Genomic DNA, 10199 nt, shown 5'->3' on the forward strand with positions numbered 1-10199 from the left:
GCTCCCGAGACTCCAATTCGGTAAGTGGAAACAGAGCGCGCGTACTGTACTATGCGTTCAATAGAGTAAATTGCTAGGCTAGTTGGTTCGTGAGGCACAGATGATGGAACCAGCGACACTGACCCAGGTCCAGCGGTGTTATGTGTGCGTCTCCTGGTACTCGTCCTGTGCCTGTTTTGCTGGTTTCACCATCAGTGCCTTATGAGCCTACCAGCCCAGCAATTCACTCTGCGCTTTAATATGCGTGAATGAAACGAGGTAATCGCCACAGAATACGGTGCCTATACGCTGCCATCGCTTTTGGAGCTTCGTGAAGGCTTTCTTCGCCAGTAGCACTTCCCCTCCGCTTCAAAATCTACTCACATGCATATATACCCAGATAGCAAATTAAGCAAAATATAAGCTAAAGAAGTACCCCTTTATCTAAAAAAGCGCCTTATGCGCATGACAGTGTCACGCTTGTGTTGTGTGCCCCAGCTTGGAAAGAACCATTACTAACAAAAAATCAACATAAATATATAGACGCGCCGCCTGGGCATGCGCCGCTGCTTGTTCACGTGCTGCCTGCAGAGTTCCGTGCAGTTTTTATTTTTTAAAGTCACACCGTTATGGATCTCGTGTCGCAGGAAAGCCGATGTCTTCGGTGTCTTTGGCCGTGAGCGAAAAATGGCGCATCTCGATGGAAACCTGAACCGCGCCGTAAGGGGAGGGATTTTTCTTTCCTTAAGGCGGTACGGGTGTCCAGCGAGGATTGCGTGACAGGCGTCATTTCCTTTCCTTAAACCAATTTTCATTTCAATTTCCTTCCCTTTAGGCCCTCGGGTGTCCTCCGAGATATGTGAGGCAGGCGTCATTTCCTTACCTTTAAAACGTTTATTTTCATTTTTCTTGCCTTACGGCACGGTTCGGGTTTCCACCAAGGTATATTTCGTTTCTTTAAATTGTCCGGGCAAGAGGTCGCACCGACGGACGATGGCGTTCCATGGATTCCTTGGCAATGCTGCAACACGCTGTCGCGTCCTGCTCTTAAAGGCGAAGCTTAAGCGTCCTCCAAATTTTTTCTTCAGGCGTCATAACTGTAACGTTAACCGGATAACTGAAGTCGGAAGAGACTACTACAATCCTTGAAGTGTATGTAATGCTAGGCATACGTAAATGACAACCGCCATTCCTTCACAAAGCGGCGTGCTACCGAAGCAAGAAGCTTCCAATAGAGGTTTTTTGAGTAGCGGAGACGCACTACAGTCGCGTACAACTCAAGAACGAAGTGGCAGATGCACCTCAAAGGAGCCCCTCTAGCCAATGGCGTCGAACGATTGTCCACCTTGACCAATTCTCCCCATTGACCGACCCCCTTTGATACTGCTAGCGTGATGTAACAGGGTGTGGCAGATGAATCGGGGATAACCATGGCTTAATCAGATTGACCCCAGCGTCGCCATGCCCATATACCCGAGCTTTCAGGATTTCTTTTGTTCTCAACAAAAATCTTGAAATAAAAAATAATTTTTATAGGTGCTGCTATTCATCACTGTTCTCACCATCCTACAACTGATTTTAAAGCAGGAGAGCTTTGTGCGCTGAGCCAGAGATTCAACAACGTGGCAATCTTTATTTACTTACCACATGTTTTGTTTTCAATTTTGCCGAAAGAAATACTTTCTGATATGTGGTATTTGGGCACTTAAGATTTTATACGATACAAAAATCTTCCAAAAATGTTCACAAATTTACCGTTCGTACATTGCTGGCTAAGAAAACTATACACGAAGCCTTCACCTTTTACGCCATTTCATATTACCTCTTGCAGTGTTGCAGAAGTGAGAGCCCCGCATCATTCTCCTGGTGCTGCTGCTCGAGCAGTTGATGCAGGAGATCCCCGATACTTGTAAGCCACTCTCTGCACACTATCCAAAGGCAGTGTAGTGTTTCAGCAAATGCTGATGTTGCAGTTAGTCGGCCACACTTAGCCATAGCGCGAAACTTCTGTGCTGTAGCATAGGAATTAAAGGTGGGCGAACAAAAAATATGGTAGACAATTTTCGCCTAAATTTTATAAACATGCGAAAGCAGAATTGCATGAGAGAACGATGATGATGAACAGAATTCTCTGTATCTTCTCGCAGCAGATGGAAGTTGATGAAGGCGACGATGTGCAATGCAGACGTGCCATTTTGTGAACAACAACAACAACAACAACAACAACAACAACAACAACAACAACAACAACAACAACAACAACAACAACAACAACAACAACAACAACAACAACAACAACAACAACAACAACAACAACAACAACAACAACAACAACAACAACAACAACAACAACAACAACAACAACAATAACAACAACAACAACAACAACAACAACAACAACAACAACAACAACAACAACAACAACAACAACAACAACAACAACAACAACAACAACAACAACAACAACAACAGCGAGAGTGTGTTGCAGTTTCAACAAGAGGCGTGTTCGGTGGCAGTGATAGCCTAGTGCTCTCGCGCAGTAGCATAGGGACAACGGCAAGCTGGGCTAGTTGGTTCGATATTCTTTTCCGAAATGAACTGCGAGAAAAAAAAACACGGAACAACATATCATATTGTCACGTGGGGAAGTGAGCCACAGCCACCTCACAAAGAAAACTCATTATTTAGCGAACTTTTGCTCGAACTAAAGCAACTCGGCGGCGGCAGAGGAGCCAAGCAGGCGAGTGCTGTCGGCGGTAGACGAAAGGTATGGGGGGAGGGGGTGAGGCCGTGGGCCGAGCACATGTTTTACCTGCCTTATCTCTCTTTCGCGAGTCATCGGCGAAAACGCGTGTGGCGCTGACAGAGCTTAGTACACTGTAAACACAAATACACCTATATGGGAGTAAAAAGGAAGTAAACTGTCCTCTAGCGCATACCATTTTATAAAAGGGTTTTCGCTAGTGGAGAGTTTTACACCCTGTTTACTCCCTTTATTTAGGGTGTAGTAGGAGCGCAGTCGTCGCGCGAATTGAAGATGAGCGCACAGTCTGTTACTGGCCAGATTCGGCAAAAAGTATACCACATACTTCGCGGCAGTATGCACTGAATAGCAAATTAACGTGCATTAAGAGTAAAGGCATACATGAAATAAAAAATCACACTTCGTATCCACTGAAGTATAAAAAAATGACGAAAGCTTTTTGTGTGTGCGCGGTACCTTTTTTGTTATTTCTTCAATGCCTTCACTCTTGAAACAGATTAATTTACGAATCAGCACGTTTCTTGTGTTGTGGTTCTCTGCCTCCGTGCTTTTGTTTCGCGCAGTGCACTTCCAAAAAAAGTAACACATATGGTTCATTGCAATTGTCTTTTTTTTATTTGCATCAGTGTTTGCGTCAAGGCAAGGAAGATATGCGGACAGACTATCATTAGTGAGTTTCTTTTTTATTTAACGTGAATTTATATCTTTTTCAGTTCGGCTAAAATTTTAAGAAGAAATTATACAGAGGTGCGCATTCATTCCATTGACAGCCCTGCTCTATTGCCTACGCTGACGGTTACCGCTAGAAGCTGAGATCTGAAAACGTCGGTGCGGCGATAACAGGATGATGGAGCGCGCTATCTGGAGACGAACGCCAGAAATGGGTGAGCCTTGAGCGCTGGATTACTTCACCGGGAGCCCTTTTTTTTTCGTCAGTATCGAATGCCTTTCCTGTGCAAAGAAGGAGAAACAGTTTTGGGGAGCTTTTAGGCAGAAGTTTGAGAAACCAAGATGAGTTGAATAAGTATATGCCCTTGAAAGGAATATAAGTTTAAAAGGCCGATTCCTTATCGTTTTATCCTTTACGAAACAAAAGAAAAGGAAAGCAGAATTTAAATCCAGAGCTGATTGCAGACCTGAATGATGATGAAAACCAGCAAAAATGTGATTTAGAAGTTTAGCGCTGTAGAAGTTTAGTTGCAGCGGCTTTCCAAGTGAAAATTGCTGCCCTCACATAGAATTTCGTGGTGTAAGGTCTCTACACAACGTCTGGCGTGTTCATCGCAGTAATTTTTGCATTAGCTATTAAGTACCAAAAAATGGCCGATAAATTTTCACTTTCTTTATTATTGTTTAGGAACCAAGCAAGAACATTTCTGGCACACTCAGGAAAACAATGCATTTTTGCGGGCTTCTTTACTGCAAGTTGGTGCGCCTGAAGGTATAGAATACGGGCTGCAAGAGCCGAAAGTTTTATGCTTTCTTAATTTGTTCAGAAATTTCACAGCGTTATGCACAGCCCACCGTCATTTGGGGCCTCGCTGATCTCTTGTCGGTTCTCTAACCGCAAGATATGGCCAACGAGTCTGATCAAACGACTTACACAGCTCTTCGTGATGTGATAGTTATTTTGTTTTATTTATTTTTGCATGCAGCAGCCAATTGATGGCAAAAACAGTTGTGGGAAGAAGAACACAGGACACGCGCATAACAAAGAATAGGTCACACAGGCAGGCAAAAGGGCCAAGTCCGAAAAAAAAACTGAGCTATAAATTATAAAAAGGCCCACAAGAGCAAATGAGGCTCAGAAAAACAGCCGATGTAGGTGTCGTCGGGGTAATTTCATAGCTTAGATAAACAGACAGAGTATAAGATAGAGATCTTTCCCAGCTCAGGAGTCTCAGGGTTCCGTTGTAATACAAGTGTTACCGGAAGACTTAATGCATACCTTGCGTGTTTCTTCCTGCAGTTATGCCCACGTTGAGGTCGAACCGCCCGCCGACACCATCCTGGCTATCCGCAGTGGAGCTCCCCTCTAGCTTATAAGCGCCTCGGCCACGTAACCTCCTCGTATCGTTGTAGTAGCAAGGATATATCGTGCGGCTACTTTTTTTCTTTGTTCTGCCAAACCGCACGCGCCTGGTATATTGCATACACTAGCACATGCCCACCGTATCCGCAAATTTCTAAAATTTGCGAATCGAGGAAGATCAGTCATTTTTTTTTGGTGCAACAATCATAAGATTTATGTCGATTTCGGGCTGGAAGCCCCTCATATATAGTGACGTATAAATAATAGGCGCCTTTCACCAGCTGTGTCCATGTTATCTAAGTCAAATACGGCATTCCAGTATTGAATACGATTCCTCGCCACTATAAAATGCGCTGGTGCAATTAGTGGGAAACGCTTGAGCCCTTTCATAGGAATCTGTGACGCAAAATAATCCTTCATCCTGTTTCATACTGAATGGTTCGCTTGTGAATACTGCGTGCAGGTAAGGGTCGTGCACTGAAACACGCGGTATTGGGAGTGCGAATGAAACTATAGAAATACGGACGCCACTTAAAGTGGGAAGTATACGGAACTTCGTGGGCATTGCTTGTTTTTGGTGAGGTTTCAATATCCTATCCAAACGGTTTTCGCATGGTTTTCATACGTTGTGCATGACGTCATGCGCGGGCGGTATGAATTTTTCGTCTGCGTTTTGCTTTGCCGTCTGCGTTGTAGGTACACTCCATATAGAATTCACATGTTCCACATAGTTTGCACTTGAGCCTTAAGAAGAGCATATGAGATTATGCGAATCGCCATACTGAACATTATCGCAGGTTAACTGAACCTCTGGCCACATTTAGGTTTTTGACGTGTCATCAAGATTCATTCCCTCCTTCTATGCTTCATCACTGTGGCGGAGGAAAGACTGGACAGGAAATATATCTTTACTACAGAAGTCCAGAATTGTGCACTTGTAAAAAGGGTTTTTTTCTCGCTGTCTCTTCATGCTTTAACTAGTAACTTAACCAGCAAATAAGCATGTAGAAACTCATCATTATCATCATCATCCTTACTACACCCACCGCAGAGCAAAGACCTCTCTCATGTCTCTCCAATTAACCATGTCCTCTGCAATGCGTCGAAAATATCAATCAAGATATTAAAAGCTGCCTCAAATAATAGCGTGAAATTTCATAATCAGATAATTTCTTGCATGCATGCAGCTGCTTCTCTTGTGTCGAATGTCCTGTTGAAACCCTGGCGGGCAGTAACATTTATAGTGACCAAACTGCACTTGTCATTGCGGCATTAAGAATGAAGTGACAATACATTATCCGTACAAACAGTAGGGGTGACGAATACTCGCTTTTTGGACTGACTGTTACAATTAAATTCACTACATATCTCCTGTGCTGCTCAACGAAGACCAGCTCACCTGCTCATGACGAAGCTCAACAGGAAAGGTAACAGGAGAATGTTCATCCTAGAAGACTGGAAGTCTTGCAGCCATTCGTTAGCACTGAGGCCATGCAAGAAGTTGTCCAGTCGATGTGGCCATCTCGTGTGGCGCATCACGCGCAGGAATCTCTCGTGCAAGGTGGCCCCCGGGATAGACACGTTTTCAGGCCTGCACCCTGGACCTCCGCTGAACAGCTCGCCCAGGTACGAGGCCCAGGGCCGTTTGAGGGTTTCCATCGTAGACAGTGCGTTGAAGAACCGCTCGTGGATGGTCTTTCCGGGTAAAAGCTGGCAGGCTGGTTTGAAATACAAATCAAGTTAGAAGGATTAACCAAATGTCTTCTTAAATGATTCTTGCGTTAATTTGCTGTTCACTTTCCTACTGCGGGTACTCTCTTATCTGCGAAGATAAGAACAAGATCTGACAAAACTGGAAACAATAGCTGTTAATAGACTTTCTTTTGAAGCAGTGAGCCTGGTGAGTAAAATTAATTTCAATGAAATAATTAATGAACGAATGTTTACTTCCCAACGCACTAAAGTGGATGGGTCTCAGATGAAAATCTACGCCATCACCGAAAAAACAACGGTAAGAAAGGTAAGCAAACTAGGTAAGCCACATGCAACAGTCTATCACCTTACAACATGCAATGAATAAAAGCACAGTGAAGAGTAAACGTTATCGCCAATGCTCCAACATAGAAGGAAACAAAAGACTGAACTACGTTGATTAAAGAACAACTTGAACTTCGTTATGGGGGATGCAAGAATAGTTGGATTTTTTATAAGATAAATATTTTCTGGGAGCGTTCATTCACGTTTACTTCTTGTGAAGAAGTGTTTTTGGTACAGCCTATAAAATCAGAAACAGTTGTAGAAGCGGAAGTTCACTGAGGCGAGAACCTAAAGTATATCAGTAAGCGATAGTCAAAAAAGTGGCACGCACATGAATTAGTCTACAGCGAGGCAGTAAATTTACCATTTAAGCAGAGAAACGGTAAGTATACTTTTCTTTTTGAAAGAGGGCAGGATATTAAGCTTTCAGATTTTGAGTCCGAAATATCATGCCAGTAACTTATACTATTGAAATATGCATAACATTGCAAGCTTTTGCTTCAGAGAAAAATCAGTAATGGGTCAAAGCAAATGCCCACCTTTCTGATTCTAAAGCAAAGCTGAATTGTAGTAATGATTCTGATTCCTAATACAAACGATTGAACACCGACTGTGGACAAAGGACACAAGTGGCAGTTAATAACATGTCGTAACAATGGTCTAACTCCGGATTGCGGTTTTCCATAACCTTAGTATTGTCACAATGGTGACCACTCTAAGCTATAAGATGCGCAAGCGCAACCACGTGTAGCTTACTTGTCCCGTTTCCGAAGGCCCGGTCTTGGTCCTGTGTGCCTTCAGCGCTGGCATCTCGCTGGCTGTAGTTGCCCGATGGCTCCACAAATGCACCGATCAACTCGTGGATTTCCTTTAATACGGCGCCCTCCGCTGTGTAACAGCTGGGCCACATGATGACTGTAGTGAGGAGGGCGCCGGGCAGGATCTGAGCCACAACGGCCATCGTGCCTCCTTCTTCTTCTTCTTCTTCTTCACCCCAGGTATATGGCACATACCCACGCGGGGGGATTGGCCAAAGTGTAGTCACGATTCTTCTTCTTCTTCAACTCACGATCATACGTCTTCTTCTTCCTCTTCACACTAAAGCAAAAAGTGTCGGCATAAGCCACTGATTGCAAAGCATGGTAACACGGTTTTGGGCAAAGTCAGGGTAATTGAGGACTGCTATACGCTGACGATGATTGGTTGAGCTTAGACGCTTGGGGGTTGTTCGGAAGAAGACCGTAGATAATGTGACACACTTTGATGCATTGGAAGAAACATCACCTTTCCCACTTCACGCAGATTGGTTCCTGCCAGAAGAATCCAAATCCCTAGTCCCGCGCCAGTTAACACGCGCACTAATTTGCCAACAGGCCTTCTAGATACAATGTGTCCTCAGAACTACTTGCTGTTGGGCTAGTTGGATCATCATAAAGTTGAATGGCGCAAGGGAACGAAGACAGGAAGACACAGAGACAGAAAGGCGCTCTTTCTGTCTCTATGTTTTCCTGTGTTCGTTCCCTTGCGCCATTCAAATTTACAATGTTTCCTCAGAAACGTTAGCCCACAGTGCAACCGCCAGTATTACTACAACATATTAACATTGGACAATCCTCATATCTCCTCGTCTTGTAAATTTCTTGGCGAAGCTCGACTGCACTCCTTGCGACATGCTCCTACGTCCCCGTCCCCGTTCATCCTCATCCTCACAAAAGCTTTAGCAAATTTGAAGAATACATAATGAGGCGACCATTAACTAATACTCTGCACAATCTCTGTTTGATGAGTAAATGGTATCCAGACACATACGATTCATTCTGCCCCCTTTTTGGCGCAGTCCACACAGTTCAGGAATGTCACGAAAACCCAGACTTGGACAACAATCCCGATCCGGCATATGAGCGCAGGGAGGCAACCCTTCATAGCCACAGTCCCCTAGACCAGAAGTCGCTGGTTGAGAGGGGCCGGATTAAGATGGCGACCAATGGGTGCTCATACTGAACCCACCCAGTATTTATGACCTTAATAAATGTTTTCTCTCCTCCTCTTATTTAAAAATCTACGCTTAGCGCCACATTCCTCGGATGAATAGAAAACAAAACAGGTGTGGAACATAAGCAAAACAAGTCGAATTGAAAAAATTGGTGGAAACGTGGCAGCGGGAGGACTCGTGTTACAGCTCAAATTAAAACACTAAAAAACAGTAACCAAGTGAAAAGGACCGGAAAAGTGTAGGTCAAATGAAGATGAAAAGGATTATTGTCTGCTCTTTTGTCATTTTAACTTAACTCTTGCCCCGCAGAGAGCATGAAAGGTAATTTAAATTAATCCGAGGGAGGAACGATTTCAAGCATTTCACACTTTTTCAAGGGCTGGGGAAGTGCGAAAACTTGAAGAACTAATCACGGAAATCACTGAACAGACTGTTCCCGGCGTGCAATCACAGCGCGTACGGCGTTCTGGTATTCATCTTCTCTTCGGGACTCAAGCTGCTGGCAGGATATTTACAAAACGCAGGCGGCACATCTATCCCTGCACTTCGTAGATATTATGTTTATAAGCCAGCCTAACAGATAATAAGTACTTTGGAAACGCCCGTAATGATGATTCCCGAGCTCAACTTATCACACTGAAGAAAGAATAGAAAATAGAGAAAAAATGAACCACCTCCTCGGTAGTGGAAGGTCAGGATCCGGAGTAAAGAACTCAAATTCGTTCTTTTTGATTTTTTTCATTTATTGTTATTAGCTTAATCACGTGTTGTAACACTTGCAAGTTCTGAATTTCTACGCTGCCCGGCAGCATCGACAACATCTAGATCTAAGTGCAATGCAGCACGTATTGCGCATTAATACTTTAGTGGCTGCTCAACACTTTCAGGTTGCTGAGCAAGATTGCAACGCTCCGAAAAAGTGGAAAAAAAATGCTTTGCTAGAACCCAGGCTCCTGCTGTGCTGTCTTGAGACCTGAAGGGCGCCTTCGTACCTTATCAAAGGCTCAGTCTAAGCGAGCTGAATCGTCTGAAGGTCCTTCTGCGATCGGCGGTCATGACAGCCCTCGGACTGCCCCCATACACCTCAACACACCGCTTCTCCAGCTGGGCCTACACAACACGGCAGAAGAGCTGGTGGAAGCACAAAGGACCGGCCAACTCACGCGTTTGCGAGTCACGACAATAGGTCGGTCCGCTCTGCGCCGACTAGGCTACCCGGAGCCGGCCACTCCGTCGCAGCAGAGGTACCATGGCATTACGTCTAAACTCGCAGCTAAGATCAGAGTTGAGCCAGTCCCGAAGAACGTGCACCCCGAGCTCCATGCCGGCCGTAGGACAGCCACAGTCAAGGCACTCCTGTGCCAGTACGGCTCTGACCAAAACGTACTATATGT

The 10199-nt window shown here is 44.5% G+C and overlaps 1 protein-coding gene across 3 annotated transcripts in view; it reads right to left on the reverse strand.

Annotated features, from left to right (window-relative positions):
• LOC144107498 (uncharacterized) overlaps positions 1 to 10199 on the reverse strand; it is a 76894-nt gene that overhangs the window by 30604 nt on the left and 36091 nt on the right. The window contains exons 2-5 of one of the 3 annotated variants that reach the window (XM_077640525.1): positions 7569 to 7910; positions 6175 to 6493; positions 4692 to 4807; positions 3342 to 3694 (exon numbers count right to left, since the gene is read on the reverse strand). The exons of 1 other annotated variant lie outside the window; for it this stretch is intronic. In XM_077640525.1, the coding sequence (XP_077496651.1) occupies positions 3546 to 3694; positions 4692 to 4807; positions 6175 to 6493; positions 7569 to 7773 (789 nt within the window). In that variant the 5' untranslated portion in view covers positions 7774 to 7910 and the 3' untranslated portion in view covers positions 3342 to 3545. Of the gene's footprint in view, positions 1 to 3341; positions 3695 to 4691; positions 4808 to 6174; positions 6494 to 7568; positions 7911 to 10199 lie in introns of those variants that run through there. One more of the 3 variants, XM_077640526.1, reaches the window with a different exon arrangement.

This window comes from Amblyomma americanum, chromosome 10 (genome assembly GCF_052857255.1).
Source record: "Amblyomma americanum isolate KBUSLIRL-KWMA chromosome 10, ASM5285725v1, whole genome shotgun sequence".
NCBI lineage: Eukaryota > Metazoa > Arthropoda > Arachnida > Ixodida > Ixodidae > Amblyomma > Amblyomma americanum.